At 43.3% G+C, this 26,377-nt stretch overlaps 1 protein-coding gene across 1 annotated transcript; it reads right to left on the reverse strand.

Moving 5' to 3' along the window:
• Positions 1 to 1,292: 1,292 nt before the first annotated feature.
• On the reverse strand, positions 1,293 to 25,695 carry LOC117225695 (uncharacterized). Its single transcript, XM_076526202.1, has 3 exons — positions 25,537 to 25,695; positions 4,845 to 4,996; positions 1,293 to 4,742 (listed from the first exon to the last, which is right to left on the reverse strand). The coding sequence occupies exons 1-3, from the start codon at positions 25,537 to 25,539 to the stop codon at positions 1,670 to 1,672; spliced, it is 3,228 nt and encodes a 1,075-aa protein (XP_076382317.1). The 5' UTR covers positions 25,540 to 25,695; the 3' UTR covers positions 1,293 to 1,669.
• Positions 25,696 to 26,377: the final 682 nt, after the last annotated feature.

The following is a 26,377-nucleotide window of genomic DNA, read 5'->3' on the forward strand; positions in this document are numbered from 1 at the left end:
CCGTCGCGGTAACGGCATCGCGTACTTTCGTACGCGCGGCTGAAAACGACGCGTCGTCCGTGAGTGCTGTTTCATGTAAAATCGCGTTTCACAATCGTTAATATTCATGAGCGAGCTCTCGCAGGCGGAAAGGTGACTCTAGAGGCCCCGTGGCGGGTCAGGTGCGGGCCTCTTCGGGCCCGTCAGGTGCGCGGCGACTTCGGCACTCGAGCGTGCGATGGGTGCTCTTTCTCTTGGGTGCTCTTCTCGTCGAGCACTGGGCGCAGAAGATCGAGATGGGCGCGACGAAATTGAGCGTAGCATTCGCGTGGGAGAAGCGTGAAAAACTTTCACCGTCTAGCTGCCGAAATAACCGAGGATTCGGCGGAAAAAGGGAGGGGAGAGCGTTTCGTCTGGGGCCCATTTAAGGACTCATCAGTGAGATTATTTTAGCGGGCCCTTGCCTTGGGATGTCTGAAGGATGGGTGAGGTTTGTGTACAGGGCGTCCCTAAAATGTCTCACAATACTGAAATGGAGGATAAATGAGATCATTTGAAACAACTTTTTCCTTCGCGAAAATGTTCTACGAGGCTTCGTTTACGAGTTATCAGCGAAAAAGCACTGGCCAATGAGAGGCGAGCGCGGCTGGCGCCAGGCGGCGGAGCCAAAGAGCGGAGCCGGGCGTCGACCGCTGGTTGGCGAGGCCGCCTCGCGTCAGTTGCGCTCGACTCTCATTGGTCACTGTTTTTCGTTAATAACTCGTGAACGAAGGCTCGTAGAACATTTTCGCAAAAGAAAAAGTTATTTCAAATGTCCTAGTGATAACAAAATTATGGAACATGATGTATACAAACAGAGGCAGATCGGTTACTTGCGGAAAAGAAGAATTCATCTACTGGCGAGTCAACATGTGACATCGTCCGAAGCAGCGAGAAATGCAGGGTGTCACAAAAATGTCTCGCAATCGGGAAGTGGAGCTTCCTGATGTCATTTGAAGCACCTTTTTCCTTTGCGAAAATGCGATCCGCGGCTTCGTTTACGATGTATTGACGAAAAACATACGGCGCCACGCCTCTGCTCGTCCTCGCTCCGCCCTCGCTCTCTCATTGGTCACAGTTTTTCGTTAATAACTTCGTAGTACTAAAATAATTTCGTAAACGAAGCCTCGTAGAACATTTCCGCGAAGGAAAAAGTTTCTTGAAATGACCTCAGGAAGCCCCCTCTTCCGGATTGCGGTACATTTTCGGGACACTCCGTAGAAATCTCCCTTCCAACTTCAGCGTGCACCAGCGGGTACAACGATATACAACGATTACCATTTCATAGAAACTTTATTGACCGGCCGGTTACATGCTCGACACGAACCGAATCGGAACGTTCCGGTTACGCGTGGGAGACGGTTCACGGTGGTGGCTTGCCAAGATACTTTTTATTCGGCTTTCACAAACGTTACAGCGGCTGGGTCCTCGACAAATAACCTTGACACGCCGTACGACATAAATCCGTCCCTAGTGATCACAGCGATCTATGATCGACGTGGCGCGATCTATGCTGAACCGTGACGCCTCGTCTCCCGTTGGCGCCACCATAAATAGCTCTTACTTTACAACGCGGGGTTCGTACGTAAAAAAAACGAGATTACAAAAGAATGACACGCAGTTCGCTGGGACCGCCCGCGACGGCGGTCCATCATCGGACAAACGGCGGCAGTTCGAGCGGATTCTCCGGCACCTCGTAGAAGTAGCCGATCGGCCGCTTCGTGGTGGGCGGGAGCGTAGGCGGCGGCGCCGGGCTGCCGGTCGGCGGAGGCGTGTACACGGTCGATGTGGGCGTCAGCGTGTAGATGGGCGTGGGCGGAGGGGGCGGAGTCACGGTGACGCGCGGAGGCGTCGGGCTCGAGGGAGGGAGGTACGGCTCCGGTCGGGTGTTCGGTCGTTCGCTGTTCGGCGGCAGGTACGACGACGGCCCCGTGGGACCGTGGGTCGTGGGCCCTGGACTCGGGTAGGTGACCCTTGACGTGGTGTAAGTGGTTCTGGGCGTGGTGTAGGTGTCTCTAGGCGTGGTGTAGGTGGTCCTAGGCGTGGTGTAAATATCCCTAGGCGTGGTGTAGGTGGTCCTAGGCGTGGTGTAGATATCCCTAGGCGTGGTGTAGATATCCCTAGGCGTAGTGTAGATATCCCTAGGCGTGGTATATGTGGTCCTAGGCGTGGTGTAGATATCCCTAGGCGTGGTGAAGGTAGTCCTAGGCGTGGTGTAGGTAGGCCTAGGCGTGGTGTTGTACGTAATGCTATGATCAGGTGGTAGATAGCTGGTAGGTCCCCTCGTTGGAACGTGAGAGGTCGTGTAGGAGGGCCTGGTAGTATAGTCATAGTACGTCGTAGGTCTAGAAGTCGTGGGTCCATAAGTCGGCCTCGTTGTGGGTCCATAAGTAGGCCCCGTGGTGGGTCCATAAGTAGGCCTGGTCGTAGGCCCATAAGTGGGCCCCGTGGTGGGTCCATAGGTCGGCCTCGACGTAGGTCCATAAGTAGGTCCCGTCGTGGGCCCATAAGTGGGCCTCGTCGTGGGTCCGTAAGTGAACCTCTGCGTGGTCACGTCGGGCCTCGTTGGAAGGGTCCCATAAGACGGTCTTGTCGTAGGCTGCGTTCGGTCCGGCGGCAGGTAGGTGTTGGGTTGTGTTGGTGGTCGTGGGGGCCTGGTTGGCGGGGTCCTGGGCGTCTGGGGCGGTGGTGGAGGGGGAGGTCTGGTAGGTGGCTGCGGCGGGAAGGGTGGGAGATAAGGTGTCGGCGGTGTTGGAGGCTGCGGGCGGGGAGGAGGTCTGGTGGGTGGCTGTGGAGGTTGCGGAGGGTGGGGGGGTCTGGTAGGCGGCTGCGGCGGCAGATAAGGTGTCGCCGGCTTCTTTGGTGGTTGAGGAGGTGGCGGGGGTCTGATTGGCGGTTGCGGCGGATGCGGTGGTGGAGGGGGGTATCTGGTAGGTTGCTGAGGCGGGAACGGGGGGAGGTAAGGTGTCGATGGTGTCTTCGGCGGCTGTGGCGGTGACGGCGGTCTGATTGGAGGTTGCGGTGGGTGCGGGGGCCTGGTCACAGGTGGCTCTGGGGGTATATAAGGTGTCGGGGGCTTTGGTGGATGTGGAGGTCTGGTCACAGGAGGTTCTGGGGGTATGTAAGGCGTCGGTGGTTTGGGCGGTGGTGGCGGAGGTCTGGTAGGCGGCTGCGGAGGGAAAGGCGGTAGGTAAGGCGTCGATGGGGTCACCGGCGGCTGCGGCGGCCGCGGCGGAGAGGGTGGCCTAGTGGGTGGCGCCGGTGGGAAGGGCGGTAGATAAGGCGTCGACGGCTGGATTGGTGGGTGTGGTTGCGGCGGCGGAGGTCTGGTGGGAGGGGGGCCGGGTGGGAAGTGCGGCGGCGTTTTCGGCGGTGGTGGGAAGGTCGGCGATGGTATTGGGTAATCGTATCCCGTCGATGGCTTTCTCGGAGGGGTCACTGGAGGGGATGGAGGCTTCGGTTGTGGTGGGAAAGGCGGCCTGGTAGGAGGCTGCGGCGGTGACGGTGGGAAATACGGCGGCAGTGGTGGATGCGTCTGCGGCGCCGGGTAAGTGGGCGGAGGCTGGGGCGGTCGTGGCGTCGGCCTTGGCGGCTGCGTCGGGAACGGCGGCAGGTAAGGCGTCGGCGGTGACGCAGGGGGCACATAAGGTGTAGGTGGCTTTGGTGGTTGTGGCGGTGGTCTGACCGGTGGTTGCGTCGGGAACGGTGGTAAGTAAGGTGAAGACGGCTGCCTAGGTGGCTGCGGTGGCGGCGCTGGCGGCCTGGTGGGGGGAGGACCAGGCGGGAAATGTGGCGGCGTCTTTGCTGGTGGTGGGAACGTCACCGACGGTATCGAATAATCGTAACCAGTCGATGGATATCTAGGAGGAGGACCTATCGGTGGGGACGGAGGTCTTGCCGGCGGGAAATCGGGCCTTGGAGGCTGTGGAGGGGATGGCGGTCTCACCGGCGGGAAATCTGGCCTCGGAGGCTGCGGAGGGGATGGCGGTCTCACTGGCGGAAAATCAGGCCTCGGAGGCTGTGGTGGGGATGGGGGCCTCACCGGTGGAAAATCTGGCCTCGGAGGCTGCGGAGGGGATGGCGGTCTCACTGGCGGAAAATCAGGCCTCGGAGGCTGTGGTGGGGATGGTGGTCTCACTGGCGGAAAATCTGGCCTCGGAGGCTGTGGAGGGGATGGCGGTCTCACCGGAGGAAAATCTGGCCTGGGAGGCTGTGGAGGGGATGGCGGTCTCACTGGCGGAAAATCGGGCCTCGGAGGCTGTGGAGGAGATGGAGGCCTCACTGGTGGGAAATCTGGCCTCGGCGGCTGAGGAGATGGGGGCCTCACTGGTGGCCCGGGTGGAAACTGCGGCCTGCTCGGGGGCCTTAGCGGCTCCTTCGGCACTGGGTAATCGTATCCGATGACCGGCGGCCTGGAAGTAGGCGGCGGCGATGGTCCATGCGGCTGTGTAAACTCTATAGGCGACTGCGTATAAGATGGCGTGACGGTGGGCCTTGTCGGTGGGCCCGTCGGCGGACCATGCGATGGCCGCGTCGGCGACGGATACGTGTATCCTCCCGTCGGTCTGGTCACGTCATGGGGTCTGGTGACGTCGTGGGGCCTGGTGACGTCATGGGGCCTGGTCGGAGGCTGAGTGTACCCCGGAGTCGTGTCGTAGTGATACTCCGGCTTGGTGACCGGTGGTCCGTGCGTTCCAGTTGGTCTCGTTGGTGGCTGCGGGGAGCTGAAACGGACCGATAAAAATTAAATTAAGTACCACCGCGTCGCCCGCCTCGTCGCCCGGTTATTATCATCATCATCATCATCATCGTCGACGGACTATTACCGTGGCGGTAAGGTGAACTTCTCCTCCGGCGGCTCATAGTTGTATCCACCGAAACTAGATTTTGCTAGTATCGCCCGCTTGCTTCTCTCATTGGACGTTTGCGCACGGCATACGGAGAGCACCGCCGCTACGGCTGCGATCCACAGGACACGCTGAAAGCACACCGTAAACGGCCGAAACTGTGTAGAACTGTCACGAGGCGGGTTTAGCGCGTCGTCGCGATTCTAGTCAAGGTGAACGTGTTTTGCGATATACACCATTGGAACTCACGCAGCACGGTCATTCAGAAAGCGCAGAGCCACCGTTATACTGGATTAATAACGCCGCGCGGATTCCGGATCGAATTAAGCCGCACGGACTATTCACGTAATCGATCCTAATACACGTGTATGTATGTATATGTATGTATATATATATGTATATCGAATACCGTCTTCGTGGGATTATCTCACGCCTCGCCCACGAGCCTCTTATATAACGGCGCTCGGCCGCATAGCGCGTCGCTATGATGATGTGCCAATGATCGTGAAAGGCTCGCCCGTGCGAAATGCAACGCACTCTCAATTGATTAACTGCTGCTCCATCGTCGTGCGGCCCGCGTCGCGCTGTCCGACCGATTTCCGAATTCTCTCTTCGCTAAGGAACGCGTTGCCCCGCGCACCGCCAATTATAAGTCCCGAGCACGAACGTAGGGCCCGGTGTTTCGAAAACCTTGCGGCGCACTTCGCGCCGCTAATTAGTCGCTCCGTGGCTAATAAGCCACGTCGTGACACTTTTATGTCGACGGAAACGGCGTTCTGTCGCGGCCGATCCGACGCGGACACCCGACCGCCGAAGTCGGCGCCCGCGCCGGCGGGCACCCAACGCTCCGGCGCGTCCCATCCGAAGCGACGTTTCGGACCGAATGAGGTCTAATGGAGCCGGCGGTGGCCACCGCTATGATCGTGGGGGAGCTTCATAAATCAGGGAGAGAGAGAGAGTCAGAGAGAGAGAGAGAGAGAGAGAGAGAGAGAGAGGAGCAGAAGAGACCGGCCGGAAAATTAAAACCGTTTAATCCGTTTGCGAAACCGTGGTGCACGGTACGAATGATGGTTCTGGGCTCTCAAAGAAACGTCCAGTGACCTTTAGACGTGTAATTTATAAAGAGGGATCCGCGAGCGGCTGCGGCCAGATGTCCCCCTCCGCCGTCTTTCGCCAGTATGTGAAAGGCCTCTAATGTATAAGTGGTGTCACGACGCCGCGTCGGGCCCCGCTGCGCACGCGATACAGATACAGCAAGGTTACCGTTTTCTTGAGAAATTTTGAGGTCTCACGGTCCCGCCGACGGTGTTCGCCGACCAATCCGGATGAATAAATCTTCGAGGTGATAAGGCCCAAGGACGTCGCGACGGTCTCACGGCTTCGCGGATTAGTCGGATCGTTCGCTGATGCGAACGAATGTTCGCGATGCTCGAAATGTTAATTACGATGCTGGGACTTTGGTAGATTTGCGATTGCGTCGTGTAGGGCCTTATCGGTGAACGAGCGGGGCCAGATCTGGGCATCGCACAGTGGTCCAGTTTGAAGAACTCAGTGACGTTTTATGAAAATTTCAATTGTTCGATAATTATTCGATTTGTTTTACGAAAGTCTGTGAAGCGCAGAAATGTTGAAAAATTAATGAAATTCAATAAATATTTTAGTTAGCCTAACTTCTCACTTTTCTTGCGATGTCTTGATCATCGTGTTCAATGTTTTCTCTCAATCGTTTTATATTATTATTATAATATAAAATATAATAAAAATATAATATTATAAAATACCTTCCTAATAAGAAATCATATATTTTATTAGTCATAATATATAATGTCTCATAATTATGGTACTTCCGGGAAGTGAGGGATTCCCGAGATCATTTCAAGCAACTTTTTCCTTTACAAAAATTTTGTCCGAGGCATCGTTCACGAGTTATTAACAAAAAAGCACTGACCAATGAGAGGCTAGCGCGGCTGACGCGAGGCGGCGGAACCAATGAGCGGAGCCGGGCTCGACCGTTGGTTGGAGCGGCCGCCTAGCGCCAACTGCGCTCGCCTTTTCTTGGTCACTATTTTTCGTTAATAACTCGTAAACGAAGCCTCGTAGAACATTTTCGCAAAGGAAAAAGTTGCTTCAAATAACCTCAGGAACCCCTCATTTATCGGAAGTACCATAATTTCGGAACACCCTGTATATTAATAAAAGTAACACCGATCGATGCGTAAGGAATTTAAAAAATTCGCTACATTCGACAGAGGATAGCTTTCAGAATCCTTCAGTCTCTTGGTTCTAACAGAAAAGAATATTTTCTATACAGCTTTCTTCAAATAACAGCGAAAATATCGCGTTCCTATAGCAACCACTTTGGAAGTTATAATTGTTTAAAGAGGACCGCGTCGTGCGCCGCTCATGGCCGCGCTCGGCCGCCGATATTCCATGAATCGTATTGCATAAAACTCGTTATTCGTAGGAGATATAAATACTTAATACTTAATACTATATATTTATAAAGTAAAAAATAATTTGCCACATTTAAACAATTACATAATTACATTTAAACAATGCTTTTCTTAAATCAAACATAGCAATGAAAATTTATCGAAATTTATCGCTTAACAAATGCAACAAATATATTCAATTACCGGCAGCTAAAAATTACTATTTTTTAATCATTTTCAATGGAAAATTCCATTGCGATATCTTAGATGGTTCAAAAGTTGTAACAACTTGTCACTGGATTTTCTGAACCGGACTATTGTCCGACTGTCTATCTTCCGGTTATCGGGTGTCGGAGGCTGTTTGTCGAAAGAAAGTACGTTCGGAGAAGGCAGATGCGACCCGACGACGCATCGCTGAAGAATTGGGTCCGGCCGCGGAGTGGGAGAGGCGACTGCTTACTGTCGGAGGACCGTGACGAATCCCACGCATCCCAGAATCTCATATGCGAAATCGTCTTCCACGATTCAATTCTTATATTATTTCTATCGTTTCTGCCATTGTTTCTATCTTCATGCTATTTTTATAATATATATAATATATTAATATCAATATGTGATAATATTATATATAATATATATAATATATTAATATATTAATATTAATATAATATATATAATATATTAATATATTAATATTAATATAGGATAATATTATATATAATATATTAATATTAATACATGATAATATTATATATTTATATTATCATATTATTTGTTATATTCATTATTACATATATTTATATTAATTATATTATTTTATATATATTTATAACACGTTTTTCTAAAATTCGGCCACCGCGATGTTCGGTCTTGGAAAAATTGTAGATCTTGTAATCTCGGTCTCGTAATCTTGAATTTATAATCATAACGATTTATAATATAATTTACAACCTTAACAACCATAAAAATATTCTGAAAATATTCTATTTCTATCCGACGCAGCATCTTTCGAGAATCCAATCGCGCGCGCGCCGCCGCATCGCGACGGACGAGCACGGTAGATAGGAAGCGTCTAGTTACCGCAGGTTCGACCGAGGCTGCCATAAGGTTACCATGTCGTTCGCGACGAACTATCGCACCGCTGCGGCACAATGAACGCCGTGCCGCGAGGGCGCTATCAAAATAAACGCGTCGTCGACTCTCGCCGCCGAGCACCCATTGCGATCGCAGGCAGGTTTCTCTGAACGGTGGTCGTAAATCGCGCGGAAAAGAAGGCCTCTAACTGAAAACGTTCCGTTTCGTGTCGCTGTTTAGCGTAACGATGATTGCAGGCCGCGCCGGTCGTAAATTCGAGCATCGCGATGCGGCCGTCCGGCTTAGTTCGCGCGAGCGACGAACGCAGGCGATCGGTCGTTTCGACCGGCGTTTATTTACACCTAGTGAAAGCGGCAACGCTGCGAGGCGAGGAGGCCTCCGGCCAGAACGAGAAACCAATGTTACAACAGTTTTCTACGAGCGGGTAATTCGCGAGCCCCGAGGTGCAAAATTCTGTCGCAATCGGGCGCCGTGTCGCTTCTGGCTACCGAGTCTGCTACCGTCCGCCACGACGAACGAAAGGGAATTAGAATGTACAATTAGCTTCGAAAAACTAACTGCAACGAATTCTCCCTAATTGACCCGCGGCTTGGAAACGAAAGTTGACAATTAGGCATGTGGAGATAGTTTTAGACCTTAGTTTTAGGTTAGTTGTGATTGTAGATTTTTATTTTTTATAGTTGACGATTGTCAACAATTATAAGAACAATCGTACCTTCTCTTCCCTAAGTGTTCATTTTTGTGTACAAGCTGGGGGACGATTGGAGAGAATTTACTGTGTTAGGAGTTACAGTAAATTTGTCTGCAATTGTCCCTCGGCTTGGAAACGAATGGACAGATAGGGAAGAGGAGACACGATTATTGGAGCCTCGCTACTCGTTTTTATAGTCCATTTTTGTTTAAAAGCTATGGGTTGATTAGAGAGAATTTACTGTATCTGCAATTTATCTGCAATTGTCCCTCGGTGTGGAAAGGAAAATAGACAGTTAGGGAAGAGAAGACATGATTATTCGAGCCTCGCGGTTCTTTTTTAAAATTTTCCAATTGTCAACAATTATAAAAACGAGGTACAGGGTTCGAATAATCATATCTCCTCTACCAAAAATTCTCGATTTTATTTTACAAGCTGAGAAACAATTAGGGAAGAGGAGACACGTCTATTAAAGCCTCGCGACTCGTTTTTGTAGTCTATTTTTGTTTAAAAGCTGAGGGACAGTTACAGCGAATTTACTGTATTTAGGAGTTACAGTAAATTTATCTCCAATTGTCCTTCGGCTTGGAAACGAAAATGGATAGTTAGGGAAGAGAAGACATGATTATTCGAGCCTCGCGATTCTTTTTTATAGTTGCCAATTGTCAACAATTATAAAAACGAGGTACAGGGTTCGAATAATCGTATCTCCTCTACCAAAAACTCTTAAGTTTAGTTTACAAACTGAGGGATAATTAGGGAAGAGGAGACACAATTATTGGAGCCTCGCGACTCGTTTTTATAGTCCATTTTCGTGTAAAAGTCGTTGGACAATAAGAGAGAATTTACTGTATTAGAAATTGCCGTAAATTCTCTCCAATTGTCCCACGGCTTGGAAACGAAAATGAACAGTTAGGGAAGAGAAGACACGATCACAGTTTTAGCTTAGTTACGATTATACATTATAATTTTTGTAATTGCCGATTGTCGACAATTTTAAAAACGAGGTGCAGGGTTCAAATAATCGTATCTTCTCTTCCCTAACTGTCCAGTTTCACGTAAAAACTGAGGGACAATTACAGAGAATTTACTATATTAGGAGTTACAGTAAATTCCCTCCAATTGACCCTCGGCTTGAAAACAAAAGTGAACAGTTAGGGAAGAGGAGACACGATCAATGAAGCTTACATAGTTGCCGATTACCAACAATTCTAAAAACGTGGACAATTAGGGAGACTTTACTGTATTTCGCGTCGACTAATTAGACTCTCTGTTGTTCATGTCTTAAACTTGCTTTCTATAACCATCGTTCACTTCGTTCAATTGCCGGAGATTGACCGAATTGACGAATACGTCGGGTCGCAGATGACCCGGTCACCGGTGATCGACGGTTATCGCTAGAACTGCCGCGTCCAAAACGCGACTGACACATCATTATTTTGTAACAACGACTAGATTAGATTTAGTTAAACGTTCTACGATCGACGAGACCCGTAGAAAGTATCGAATCGACACGTTCGCCGGCAAAAAAGAGACAGGATTCGCGAAACGACAGCAGCGCACCGGTCATCAATCTTCGAGCAATCAATTTAGCCGTTAATTCTCACAGGCTTCTATCGGCCGGTTAATTGATTTCGTAGGCTTTTTGTTGCGGCGGTCGATTTGTCAGTCGGCGAACCGCGCGTCGCCGCGCGACCGCGAGGCTCGTTCGTCCGGCGAACGGCCGAGCCAGGAGAGAAAAGAATGTTCGGGTGTCGTTGCATAATGGAGAGCCGCGGGTCACGTATTTGCTACTAATAAAGTGCGAGACGCGGCCGCGTCTTCGGGGCACGGCTTTCTAATTATCTCGCGCCGTCGATGACCGGCGCTCGTTTAGCGAAGAAAGAAACGGCCGAGGCGCATCGATCATGATGTTGTCGTAACTCGAACGTTTCGAAAAGGAAAACGCCGGTGCCGGGGGAACGTGATTTTCCGCGGGAAAGCGGCAAGTGGAGCGCGCAGGTATCAATTAACGTTCATTAACGCCGCGCGTCGAACGCCGGCTGGCGGCTCTGTTACGCGGCGAAGACGATTCCTCATTGATTTTCGCGACGTTCCAGCATGTTGTCGAGGCCATTGGATTGAACAGATTTCCCGTAAATAGGCCGACGAACTTCTAGAAAGTTTCGCGGATGGCGTATCGATATTGATCCGAAGTATCGTGACATGACCTAACTTTTATAAATAAATATTTTTTGAATTCGATGAAATTTTTATATGTTGTAGAGATTGATATTTCGAAGAAGTTTTTCCTTTGCACAAAATGTCACCGGACTTCGGTTTCCGAGATATTTAGGAAAGACTGTACGGCTCGCTGAGACCTAACGCAGACCTAACCGAGACCTAATCGGGATCTAACTGAGACCCAAACTATGTACAGCTACGAATAACAGTATTGTGCTGATATCTTGGCAGTTCGCTATGATGTGTTGACGCTAAACACTCTGGAACTAACATAGATCTAGTGCAGACGTAATACAGATTTAACCTGGACCTAATATGGACCTAACCTGGGGGCAACGTAGACGTAATAGAGAATCGATTTGTATACAGATTGGAAAACCAGTTTTGCATGGATACCTTGGTTGTTCACCGCGATGTACTAGACCTAAATACACTGAAACTAACGTAGACCTCACCTAGACCTAATTCAGAGTTAATCTAGACCTAACCTGAATATAATCTATACATAATCGAGACTTAAACTGTATATATTGTGTGGACTTCTTGGTTGTTCACCGTGATGTACTAATCCTAAATATACTAAAATTAATACGGACCTAACCTAGTCCTAATCCAGTGTTAATCTAGATCTAATCTGAGTTTAGTCTAAACCTAAACAAGACTTAAACTGTATATAGCTTCGAAATTCAGTTTTATGCGGATATCTCGATTATTCACCATGATGTACTGAACCTAAATACACTGAAACTTATGTAGACCTAACCTAGACCTAATCCAGTGTTAACCTAGATCTAATCTAAGTGTAGTCTAGACCTAAAAAAGACTTAAACTATATACAACTTCGAAATTTAGTTTTGTACGGATATCTTCGTTGTTCACCGTGATATACTAAAGCCAAATAAACTAAAATTAAGCTAGACCTAATCTAGGATTAATCAAGACCTAACATAGACCTAACCAGTGTATAAGCTACACATAATCGACACTTAAACTGTATATATTGTTACTACTTCTTGGTTGTTCACCGTAATGTATGAAACCTAAATATATTAAAACTAACGTAGACCTAACCTAGACCTAACCCGAGTGTAACCTAGACCTAAACAAGCATTAAACTGTGTTTAGCTTCGAAATTCAGTTTTCCACGGATATCTTAGTTGTTTACCGTTACACACTGTACCGAAATACACAAAAACTAACGTAGACCTAACCTAGAGCTAACCCAGACCTAATCCATAGTTAACGTAGACCTAGCCAGTGTGAAACCTAGACCTAAACAAGCCTTAAACTGTACACAGCATCGAAATCCAGTTTTGCGCGGACGTCTCAAATAATTGTTGCCATATAATTTTGCAATTTTATAAAAATAAAATACTCGAATTTAATGAAAATTTGTTAGTTCATCATCGCGGTCGTCGAAGTGCCAAGAGACGAGTCAAAATTTTCGAGATCGTCCCGTCACGCCGCTACGATTCTAACTCAATTACTCTAATCTCCAGTCGTTGCTCTTAAACGCTCGTTCTAAAGAGAATCGTGCAGAATTAATCGAACAGTTCTCCGTGTCCCTGTCGCGGATCACGAGGCGCGCGGGAAGAAGCACGATATAGGAGAAAGTCCGGGCACGAACGTGCGCGAGTTATCTCGACCGCGTCTCTCGTTCGGCTCACCCACGTAATAGCGTGTAACGGCGGCACAAACCGTGCGGAGGAATGCGACAAAAGCGACAGAGGGCCATTGTCGCGCGGGCACCGGCGATAAAAGTTCGCGCGCTTTTCTCGTTTAGCATCACAAAGATCGGCGCGCGCTGCTCGATCCGACGCGTTGCAGAAACCGCTGACCGGCGGCGCCGTTGCGATAGGCTCTCTCGCGAAGATGCAAATGACCGACTCCGTCGACGAGGATAAAAATAACTACCGCCTTCTTCTTAACGCGTTATTAAAAGATCGCGTAAACATCGCCGGGAGGTCGATGCTTCTAATTGAATTTAACGTTTTTTATTTTTCGTTCGTTAACTGGCATTCCAAGCTGTTCGTCTGTCGATGCGGCTCGATGTAACGCAGCCGTTGCGGCCGCGGGAAAAGGTTCCCGGCTGCGCGGCTGCGTCGGAGACTCGTTTCACCGCGGATGAAATCTCGGACCGATACGATCCCGCGTGTTATTACGAATATCTCGAGAAGGACGCGTTTCTGGGAAAAACGTTTGATACAAAAGTTGCTAGATTTTATATGGTGGATATAATTGGCACATTTACGTTTTTTTTGTTGGTCGGCTCGAAGGTTATTTGGAAGGTAACTTTGATTTTTTAAAGGAAACTTATGTTTTTATTCAGAGATCTCGATTCTACGTGGAATAAGAATAAACTTTTGTATGAAACATTTTTTCGTCAGATTTGTTCTTACAAAAATATTTAATGAAATGAATAATTTGTTCACTGTTCTTTGGATTTCAAATTTTAAATGATGCTGGTTTTTTTTTATTTGGATAACTTTTCAGACGGTTTTACTATTAGATTCCATTTTACATAATTGATTTTGTTAATTTTTACTAATTTTATTAATTTTACTAATTTTAGTAATTTTACTAGTTTTATTGATGTCATTACAGCTTTTATGACTGGAAATGGAAAACAAAAATCACATAAAAAAATCCTTTATGTGAAATCTGCAGAGAAAACAGAAATTCGTTTTGTTAAGAATTTTCTGATGGACTTTCTTTCGATCTCAGTTTCCATGTTCGCCGACTGATTTCTCGCAGAAATCAGCACCAATTCGCTGGAGCGAAGTCACGGTTAATGGAACCGTGAGAAACGGCAGTGATGCTACTTCGGTTTGCAGATCTGTTAGCTGGTTTACGCGCGCGTTGCAAAACCATTCATGCTGCCATGCGATGTTTCGTTACGCCGCAACTTTGAAAGGACATGATCCGACTTTATCGCCGGCCGGTCGCTAATCATTTTTCCCGTGACGCAAAAGCATGAACCGATGGCTAGCAAAGTGATTGGGCCCACTGAAACCATGAGCGTCGTGTTCTTCTGCCAGCGTCGCTTGAACGTTCCTTTTGATCTTCTACAGAGTTTGTTGCAAGTTATTCTCTTTCCTGTCGCAATACTTTGTTCCAATTTTTTACAATTACTATAAGCAACGGGATTTATTTTTTCGTTAAAAGTAAATTTTTATCACTTCTTACAGCTGTCATAAAAATTTTGTTTCTTTATTATTTTTTATTATTTCTATTTTTTGTTATTTCTATTTTTTATTATTATTGCTTTTTATTATTTCTATTTTTCGTTATTTTTATTTTTTATTATTTTTATTTTTATTATTTCTATTTTTATTATTTTTATTTTTTATTATTTCTATTTTTATTATTTTTATTTTTTATTATTTCTATTTTTATTATTTTTATTTTTTACTATTTCTATTTTTATTACTTTTATTTTTTATTATTTCTATTTTTATTATTTTTATTTTTTATTATTTGTATTTTTGTTATTTTTATTTTTTATTATTTTATTATTATTATTATTATTATTTTGTTATTATATTTACTAATTATATTGTTTAATGAAGTAAATATATTATCAGCACCCAATTTGCTTGAGTAAGCTGACCACCTGGCGAGAGGTGCGACCAATCAGCCTATCAATTACCGGTCGTCTGAGAAAGCCGACACGCTCATAATGTCGAGCAGTCGTCGGCTTGTGTCGAACGAAAGAAAAAAAGAACTGTCCACCGGCGGCAGGTTTAATTGAAACGTCCGAGGTGATGCTCGGAGGCGAGGCACGCGCGGAATTCAGACGGCAGACGTGCATCCTTCTCATCAAGGCTGTATTACGGCACACGAGGGAATACGGACAAGTGGATGGATACGCGGAGCCATTAAACCTTAAAGCGGGGACTGCGGTGCCGGGTGTAAAAGAGCGGGACGGCAGGCGAAACGAGACGGACTCGTAGAAACTGAAAGTTGTTTGCGCCGGATGTCAATTGCCCCATCGCCGGTGAACTATCATTGACCTTCCTCTTCTATTCTATCTCTTTCTGGCGCACGGCCGGCGTTATCAGCGAGATGATCGTCGCGGCGATTGCTTCGACCGAGCAACGAGGTAACTGGGCCAATCGAAGACCGTAAAGTTGAACTTAGATCATCGTCGATAGGGTCGCGGAGATAATTGGGACAATGGAAGGCTGCGCGAAGACCTAGAACAGGCTCGTCGATTATGGAATTTTTGTCGTCGGGTGTGTTACGAATTAAGATTGTTAATGATATATTGATTTGGGTGGTGGATTAAATACGAGTGGCATTTTTGGAAAATTCGTAGACGATTTTTTGAGATACAGTAGTTAGATCGAGGATTTTATGAAGATTTTTAAGAGTCGCTTCGAGAAGGTTAGAATTAAAGACAAATTTTCTTTATCGACTGAAAGAGAGAGAGAGAGAGAGAGAGAGAGAGAGAGAGATTTTTTGCTCATTTAATAATAAAATTAAAGAGATTATTTTATCGAACTTGTTAAAAAAGTTAATCGTGTCAATTTATGTGTTTGATGGCCGTTTGAAAATCGCCTCGTGCCATAAATACGCGAAGAAAGTTATTAGGAGACCTAACGCAGACCTAACCCTGACCTAACCTAGACTAAACAAACATTTACAAAATTGAGGGTTCTGTTGTATGTCTGGTAGTCGATTGAAAATCTTAATGAGCCAGAAAAGCATAAAGGAGGTTATTAGGAGACCTAATGCAGACCTAACATAGACCTAACCCTGACTTAACCTGGATTAAACAGTTATTTACAAAATTCAGGGTTATGTTATATGTTTTATAGCCCATTGAAAATCTCAGTGAGCCATAAAAGCGTAAAGGAGGTTATTAGGAGATCCAATGCAGACCTAATACAGACCTAATCCTGACCTAACAGACATTTATAAAATCCAGGGTTATGTTAATATGTCAGATGGCCGATTGAATATCTCCACGTGCCATAAATGCGTAAAGAATGTTATTAGTAAATCTAACGCAGATCTAACATAGACCTAACTCTGACCTAACCTAGACTAAATAGAGATTTGCAGAAATTCAGGGATACGTTATATGTTTGATAGCCAATTAAAAATCCTAATGTGCCATAAAAGCATACAGGAGGTTACTAAGAGATCTAATGCAGACCTAACACAGACCTAACTCTGACCTAACCTATACCAAGCAGACGTTTATTAGGTCCAGGTTACTTTAGAAGTCAACCTTGACAATTATAAATCAACGTAGAGTATCGGAGGACCTAACTTAGATCTAACGCAGATCTAGACAAAACCTAACCTAGACCTAACACGGACCTAACCTAGACCTAATCTGTGTTTATAGCACGTTCAAAGCATTTTACAATTTGTGAACGATACAACTTATAATTAGACCGCATGAATTTACGTAAAAAACTGTGCAAGTGAATCAACAAAATAGATAGAATATTAATAAAAAATCTTGAAAAATTGTTACAATATTTCGGTACTGCAATATTTGTTAAACAAATCGAAGAAGGTATTAGTGTCTGTCCAACGATTTTACAAAGATCCTCAGTCCACTTTCAAAAGTAAATTAAAATCTGAGCTAGGTTTGAGTTAGGTCTGGGTTAGGTGTGGGTTAGGTCATTGTTAGTACCGAGTTAGGTACTACGTGGCGACACAGACGCAACCAAAAGGACAGCTTTGCCCAAGAAACCAAGGGATCGAAGAATTTCTATTTCAGGACAAATGTCTCAGCATTGTTGGTAAAAGTCAGCGAGCTCATTGTCCCGTCAATCTCTAAATGCTTAATCCGCGGATGACGCAAGGTGTCTGGGCTCGATCGAGTGCCGTGTAAAATGAATTTATGGTAATATGAGCATAATGACTCATCTCATTGCCGGCTGACGAACTGGAGCCTCGAGCGCGGTGAAGAGGGACACGCGGTTTCCAGAATGTTACGTTCGCGGGAATAAATGTGTCGCAACCAGTTCCCAATTAACGCCGGATGCGGCGGAGCACACGAGGAGCGTTCTACCTAGCGAGCACCGTTGACGAGTGCAATTAACAGACGCTGGACGAGACCGGCTGAGCCTTCCGTGACATTCGTCACGGAACGACCCTAATCGATCTGATTCGCCGGATAACAGTTTCTCAACCGGGAAAAACAAATCAAAAGAGAGAGAGAAGTCCTCGATATTCAAATCTTCGCTTATTTACCGCAAATGTCAATTCGGAAAGTTCACCTGATTACCGCCAGCCGGCCATTGTTCATCACCGGTCATAAATGTCAGCCACGACAGATTAGTTAGCGGAGACGCGATCGTGACGATCCAGCTGAGATAGAGGCTGGATCTCGGGGGAGACGATCGAGACCGGTGCGATCTGGAATCCTTATTCGGTGGCCAAAATTATTTCACTTTGAGAATCATTTTGCAGCACTTCTCTGAACTTGTCTAGACATCAGCTGGGATATTGCCGAGTCAAGAATACGATTTAACGTTGACAAATTAGAGGCAAGCTTCTTTTTTCTGCGCATCAAAATTTCTTCGAAATTTTTTATACTGAAATTCGTGGAAAATGAGTACTGGTCATTTTATAGCAGGTCGTTGAATTCGTCTCGATATCTGCTGCGATATTGTAGAGTTGAAAGTATGATTTAACGTTAAAAAATTAGAGCAAGTTTCGTTTTTTGTTCATTAAAATTTTTTAGAAATGTTTTATACTGAATTTCGTGGAAAACGAGTACTGGTGATTTTACAGTAGCTCCCTGAATTCGACGCAACTGGAATATTATCCAATTGAAAATATAATTTGACATTAAAAAATTGAAGGCAAATCTCGTTTTTTATGAAGCAAAATTTTTTTAGAAATTTTTTATACCGAATTTTGTGGAAAATGAGTACTGGTCATTTTACAGCATATCGTTGAATTCGTCTCGATATCAGCTGAAATATTATCGAGTCGAAAATATAATTAGACATAAAAAGATTAGGGGCAAACCTCGTTTTTTATGCACCAAAATTTTTTAGAAATTTTTTATATCGAGGCTCATAGAAAATGAATACTGGTAAAGGTTTCGGTAAAAATTTGAAACTGGCGATTCTTGTGCAGCAAAAATGTTTAAAAAATTTCTTTATATTATATTATTTTCTTTCTATTATTAAAATTTTAGCAACAATTTCAAGGTATCAATATTGAAAAAAAAGATCGGAGCGTTGCAATTTCAAGTGAACAAAAACTTCGTCGCTACGTCGAACCGCAGAAATTGACTTTTGGCCAGCAAATTCGACTTTCGGACCGCTGCGTAACACCGCCTCCAGACCTCGCGGATCGATCAATTTATCATCGCGCTGTAGATCGATCGATTGGCAAATCACGGGACTTTCGAAACGCGCGGTCCCCGCGGTAATCGGCATGATTTTTGTACCTCGTTAAGCGGAGTCATCGGACGATCGGAGGAGCCTCTTCCAACAGAGTCGTCCGACGTATCGACGCTCGGATGATTTTACTGGTGTTGCGAAACCGCCTTGAGGAACCATAGAGGCATTAATGTCGGTTGCCGCGAACAGCCAGGCCGTTTAATGCACGCGTAAACGTGAATTCGATGGTTATGCTACATTCCTGTGCGTCATCGCGCTCGTAGTTTATTATCCTATTAACGTTTTCGCTGGCTATTACGCGACAAGTCGTGTCAGGTTCTTCGCGACGCCTGCATTAGCGGCTGTTCGCTGAACGACAGTCTACGGAGTGCCCTGTGTCTTTTTTTACGCGACACTGGAACGCCATAAATTGACTCGCTAACCAATGATCGTTGTTTGGAGTCTGTGTTAGTACAATTCTTTTTGTTACACAACGGTATGGACAATTATCTTTTATATACGTTGGCAGAGACAATGAATTTTGTTAAAAATAATAATGGTTTTGTCTCGAAATTATGTTACTTCCGGGAAGCGAGGGATTCCTGAGGTCATTTGGAGCAACTTTTTCCTTTACAAAAAATTTATACGTGGCTTCGTTTACGAGTTATTAACGGAAACATACTGACCAATGAGGGACGTGCTCGGCTGGCGCGAGGCGGCCCAGCCAACAAGCGCTCGAAGCCCGGTTCCGCTGGCTCGAGCTTGCCTCTCATTGGTCAGTATGTTTTCGTTAATAACTTGTAAACGATTCGTCGTAGAACATTTTCGCAAAGGAAAAAGTTGTTAGAAATGACCCCAGGAACCTCTCATTTCCAGGAGGTAACATAATTTCGGAACGCTCTCAACATTGGTACAGACAATTATCTGTGTTATACATTAGTACAGACAATTATTTATACTACGTATTGGTGCAGACAATTATTTGTATCATAAATTAGTACAGACAATTATTCGCATTAAACAATAGTACAGACTATTATTTATATTATACATTAGCGCAGGCAATTATTTGCACTTCGTTAGTACCGACAAGTAATTGTACCATGTGCAGAAAATTAATTGTATTTGTATAGACAATTAATTGTATCATGTATTAGTACAGACAATCAATTGTACCATATATTAGAACAGATAATTATTGCACCATGTATTAGTGCAGACAATTAACTGTACTACGTATTAGTACAGATAATTAATTGTACCATGTATTAGTGCAGTCAATTAATTGCTCTATGTATTAGTACAGATAATTAATTGCGCCATGTATTCGTACGGACAATTAATTGCACCATCTATTAGTACAGACAATTTTAATTGCACCATGTATTCGTACAGACAATTAATTGTACCACGTATTAGTACAGCCAATTAATTGTACCATTTATTAGTACAGACAATTAATTGCATCATGTATTAGCACAGACAGTTAATTGTACTATTTATTAGCACAGACAATTAATTGTACCATATATTAGTACACACAATTAATTGTACCATGTACTAATACAGACAATTAATTGTATTATAAATTAGTGAAGACAATTGCCAGAATTATGTATCACTGCAAACGATTACTCGAGTCTCGTGTTTCCATCGCGTGCATTTAATCTCGTTTTCTCACGCTACAAATGATTGAACAATCAGCCGAAAACAATCGGCAACCTCGCAGCTCCACGATGCCTCGTTTGAAAATTTGAAAGGGTCGAATCGCCGGAGAGGATCAATTGTTGTGCAATTAAGTGCTCGTCTATTGATCTTTTACCCCGATTACTTCGAACAAGAGACTCCCATGCTCAGCTGCCGATTACATGCATTACATCGCGGGACCATTGAACACGACGAACCCGTACAGGTGTTATTAAGTCTTTCAGCATGCGAGGGAATCGTAACAGGGAGGCGCGAGAGCGACGATGCCTGATAATGCTAACGCGTCTATAAATAATCCTAATTCGGATCTGCGGTCATCGTTAATCTGTTACTCGCGGTATGGAATCTGCTAGAAATTTCTAAAATTTAATTCTCAAGTGATATCACGGATCTCCAAAAAAAATGACCGGTTCATCGGAGACCCAGGCCAAAAGGTGCATGAAATGTTCTAATATAGTTTCTGATAAAGGCTACATTGTATTTTTATTTAAACTAGTGCATAAATTTAAAAAATGGTTGAAATAATAAAATAGTAGCAATCATGAAATAGTTAAAATAACGATATTGTAAAAGTTATTGAATTGTTAAAATAATAAAAGAGTAAATATCATGAAATAGTTAAAATAACATAGTATATAATATAATATAATATATAATAGCAGTTGATATATTGAAATAGTTATTCTAATAAAATAGTTGCTGGAACTATTGTTACCAAGTGCTAAAATATTTAAAATAATAATATAGTTAAAATAGTAAAATAATCGATATTATTGAACTAGTCATGCTATTAAAATAATTGCCGCGATAAAATAGTTAGACTACTAAAATAGATGAAAAACAATGTGGTAGTTAAAATAATTAAATTGCTAAAATAAACAATTGTTGCAATACAAGGATTGAAACAATAAAACAGTTAACATAACGGAGCATCTGAACCAATAAAACACTCTACACGAAAATTGAAGTAATAAAATTGAATAATAAAAGTGAAATAATAAAATTGAATAATAGAATTGAAATAATAAAATTGAAATAATATAATTGAATAATGAACTTTAAATAATACAATTGAAATAATAAAATTGAATAATAAAATTTGAATAATAAAATTGAATAATAAAATTGGAATAATAAAATTGAATAATAAACTTGAAATAATAAAATTGAAATAATAAAATTGAATAATAAAATTGAACAATAAACTTGAAATAATATAATTGAATAATAAACTTTAAATAATACAATTGAAATAATAAAATTGAAATAATAAAATTTAATAATAAAATTGGAATAATAAAATTGGAATAATAAAATTGAATAATAAAATTGAATAATAAACTTGAAATAATAAAATTGAAATAATAAAATTGAACAATAAACTTGAAATAATAAAATTGAATAATAAACTTGAAATAATACAATTGAAATAATAAAATTGAATAATAAACTTGAAATAATACAATTGAAATAATAAAATTGAATAATAAAATTGAATAATAAACTTGAAATAATAGAATTGAAATAATAAAATTGAATAATAAAATTGAACAATAAACTTGAAATAATAAAATTGAAATAATAAAATTGAATAATAAAATTGAACAATAAACTTGAAATAATAAAATTGAATAATAAAATTAAATAATAAAATCGAAAAGATAAAATTGAAATAATAAAATTGAAAAATAATATGTAGATCACCCGTGACCCTTTGCACCGTTCAAGGGTGATAAAATAAGTTAATGAACTTGCGTCGAAGCGTATCAAGTGTATCGCGGAACCTCGAGAAATGATTTTCCCGATGGTTCAGAGGAAAGTCGAACTTCGCCGGGTTCAAGCGTTCGTTGTTTCGCGGGGAATGTGAACCTGTTACCGTCGCCATCGGCATCGTATATGCGTGGAATTGCGCGTGGAAGAATTCGAATCCACTGCGGGGCTACTTGAGAACTGGTCAAGAGAGAAGACCTTCGGTTGCGACACCGACTTGTTGAAATTTCTAACGATGCACCACCGCCAATCGAATATTTCGATTGCGAGGCAATTTTTACGAGAGTATCGCAGCGCCGGGCTGACCTTTCGCGAGCAAAAAGTTTCCACGTTACGTGGTCACGAAGATAGCTTTGGGCAGACGAGCCAGGTAGATTCACAATCCCGTGCGGTTACTATTAAAATCAATTTAAGTAATAACACGTGTGTGTAACACCGCGGAGAGGCAGACAATCTGATTAAGGAAGCGTTTTCGCACGGTGAACAGGTGTCGTGCATGCCTCTGATAAGGATCTACATTTCTACAGCTGCGAGATGTAGATCTTTGTGGAACGCTGTAAAGTCGACGAAAAAATTCTATGCCTCGATCGTGAGACAACGAAGTGAGGTAAAAATTGCCTGCGTTCGTTGCAGTGAACCGAAGTCAATTAAAAATGTACTATCACGATACGCAACGATGTAATTTAAAATGGAAATATTCTGGTACAATTTGCAACAATGTGAAATTACAATAAAAATTGCCTGTCTTAATTGTAACAAAGCAAAGTGGAATAGAAATATTCTAGCTCAATTTGCAACAATATGAAGTCAAATAAAAATTGCATGTCTCAGTTGCAACAAAGTAAGATGAAATAGAAATATTCCAGCCCAATTTGCAGCATTCTGAAGCATACCAAAATTGAATATATCAAATGCAAGAAAGTCAAGTAGAATAGAAATTATTCTAGCATATATTGTAACAATGTGAAGTGAAATAAAAATTGTCTGTCTCAGTTGCAACGAAATAAAGTGAAATAGAAATATTCTAATCCAATTTGCAACAACGTGAAACAGAATAAAAATTGTCTACTTCAATTGCAACAAAGTCAAGCAAAATAGAAATTATTCTAGCTCAAATTGCAACAATGTGAAGTCAAATAGAAATTGTCTACTTCAATTACAATAAAAGTTAAGTAAAATAGAAATTATTCTAGCCCAATTTGCAACAATATGAAGTCAAATAAAAATTGCCCGACTCAGCTGGAACAAAGTCAAGTAAAATGGAAATATTCTAACGCAATTTGCAACAATGTTAAATTAAATAAGAATTTTCTACCTCAGTTGCAACAAAGTCAATTAAAATAGCGATATTTCAGCACAATTTTTAACAAGCAAAAGTCAAATAGAAATCGTCTACCTAAATTTGCAGCAAACAAAAAGAAGATAAACATTTTTCCCTGGTTCAAGAGATGAAAAGTTTCAGCAGCAAGGTATTGTGAACGTTGCTAACTGAACAACGTAACAAATGGAATCGGAGGGCCTCCAGCAGGAGAGGCTCCAAGTTAAGGAACAATAATAACCTCTGACATTTGCCGCGATAACAGCTGGCTGTCGCTCGCATCTCGCTATTAATTCCGAGTGGCTGCGGACGCCGTACGTGTAAATACCAAGTGGCAAGCTCACCGGTGGAAATACTGTTTTGCATCAACGAAAGTAATCGTGTCATGCAAACTAAAAAAACCGACGATCTCCACTGTGTCCTGTTTCTCCACGTTTCCGAATTCTACGCGAGCTCAATATTCAAGCACAAAAAATGTACTCTTTTGTTCCATTTGCCTCTTAAATGATGAAGTCTGGGTCAGTTTGGACCCTCAGATATTGTTGCTAAACTGTTCAGTCTCTCGTAAATAACTTAAATTTTTATACATTTCGTCAAAGTCTGTAGAAAAATTGGGACTACGTTTTGTTAAAATTAAAAATCTAGTTGTATTTTTTTTTAATTTGTTGTTGCGGCATTTTTTAATTTTCTTGAATGGAAAGGAGAATTCAGAACTAATTCAAACCTAACCTAGATTTAACAAAGGAGTCAAGTAAAAATTGGTTACTTCAATTTGCAATAAATTGAAGGCAAATAAAAATGTTTTAAAAATATTCTACGTCAATTTGAAAGAAACTGAAGTCGAGAAAAATTTGTCTACCACAATTGCAACAAACTGGAGTAAGGTAAAAATCGTCTACACTAATTTGAGCAAGTTAAGAAATAAAATAAAAATATTCTACTCCAGTTTGCAACAATCTGAAGTCAAATAAAAATTGTCTCCCTAAATTGCAACAAAGCGAAGTCGAATGAAATTTGTCCATCACAATTGCAACAAACTAGAATGAAACAAAAATTGTCTGCAATAATTTGAGCAAGCTAAAAGATAAAATAAATATATTCTACCCCACTTAGCAACAATCTGAAGTCAAATAAATATTGTCTCCCTAAATTGCAACAAAGTGAAGTCGAATAAAATTTGTCCATCACAATTGCAACAAACTAGAATGAAACAAAAATTGTCTGAAATAATTTGAGCAAGCTAACAAATGAAATAAAAATATTCTACCCCATTTTGCAACAACTAGAAGTCAAATGAAAATTGTCTACTTAAATTGCAACAAACTAGAGTGAAACAAAAATTGTCTGCAATCATTTTAGTAAGCTAAAAAATAAAATAAAAATTCTCTACCTCAATCGCAGCAAACTACAATGAAATAAAAAGCCATATTCTTTAAATCTAGATTAGCTATATGTTAGGTCTCGATTAGGTCAGAATTGACTCTGTCGCAGTAAATTTTTCCGTTACATCGAGCTCTCCAGAAGACTACTATAGAAAAGACAAAACTCCTACAAAAAACATACTAAAAGTCACACCGAGTTCAATCTTTATCCGAAAAAAGCGTCAACAAATTCGATTCTCTCCACTCGAAATAAAATTCTTTCTAAATCAAAAAAACTACATAAATTATTTCAATCTGCTTAAAACATGCGACGATTCTTAAATCCGAGCATGGCCCCTCGTTGAACCCAGACAAATTCGAAAATCGACCAAAAACCGCCTCGGAAAGACGACACAGCGTCCACTAAAATACCCGCGAACTCGTCGACCAATACCCTAATCAGAGCAATCGATCAGCAACTACAATCACGATTATTTCGGAAACGTCGAAGCACAAGATCACGGGGGGCCCGTCGGGGCAGCCTAGTGGGTCCGCTGCGCGAGAGGCCGCGGCCGCCGGCGCGGGCCAGCGGCGTTCGCCGCGGCACAGTCCACCGTCACGAGAGGAACAATCCTTTGCCCCGATTGCACAGCCCGTGTACAGCCCCATCGTTTGAGCCGCGCGGCACTTGTTCACTGGGACGCCCGCACTTTACTTACCATCGTGGTCGTGTCGCGCGTCCTATTTCCCGGGACAACCGACGAAACAGTTCACCATGCGTGGAAGGGACACACTCCGGTTGCGAACATAGAAGTGGCTGTGCGTGGTCTCTCACACGCGGGAGCTGATCGGCCCCGTGAGAGATGACTTCTTCGTCCCGAGGAACGCGGAGAGCATTTATAGGATTCACCCGATTCGCTGGTGGGGAGCCGGAACGTTCGGTCCATGCGATTATTGCGAGCCGACGTCCACGGGAGGATGCTGTAACTCTTTCCCGAGGAGAGGATGGGACGCGTCCGGCGGCGCGGGGGAGCGAGATGCCGGAGGGGTGGGAGCCCGGGAGAAAGACGCCGCGAAGAGAGGCCGGATGAGAGAAAGAGAGAGGGAGAAAGAGGGAGAGAGAGAGAGAGAGAGAGAGGGAGAAAGAGGGAGAGAGAGAGAGAGAGAGGGAGAAAGAGGGAGAGAGAGAGAGAGAGAGAGAGTGTGTGAGTGAGTGTGCGGAGTGGAAGAAAGTGAGAGTGGAGTCGCGAGCAAGAAGGACGAAGCGAAGACGAACGCTGCCTGAAAAGGTCCAACATGTGCGCGCGGTTGCGTCGGATGACACCGGTTGCTATCTAACGCAAGGTGCCAGCCGCGAAGGACGCGTGGCCGACGCACGGCGCGCGGTCGCACGGATCCCCGAAAATATGAGTTAAATGAACGATATTTTTATGTCCCTATCTTTCATCGTGAGTAAGACAGTTTCATTTCTTTTGGATTATAGAATCCGATTATGGTGTCATTTTTTTAATTCGACGAGAAATTAGGAGTAATTAATGTAAGAAATGATATCATAGATAT

The sequence above is a fragment of the Megalopta genalis genome, chromosome 14 (assembly GCF_051020955.1).
Source record: "Megalopta genalis isolate 19385.01 chromosome 14, iyMegGena1_principal, whole genome shotgun sequence".
Taxonomy (NCBI): domain Eukaryota; kingdom Metazoa; phylum Arthropoda; class Insecta; order Hymenoptera; family Halictidae; genus Megalopta; species Megalopta genalis.

Coding starts and splice junctions, on each gene's coding strand:
- LOC117225695 (XM_076526202.1), bottom strand. Junction 4,743..4,844: donor AAGTTCACCTTACCGCCACG/GTAATAGTCCGT, acceptor GGTCCGTTTCAG/CTCCCCGCAGCCACCAACGA.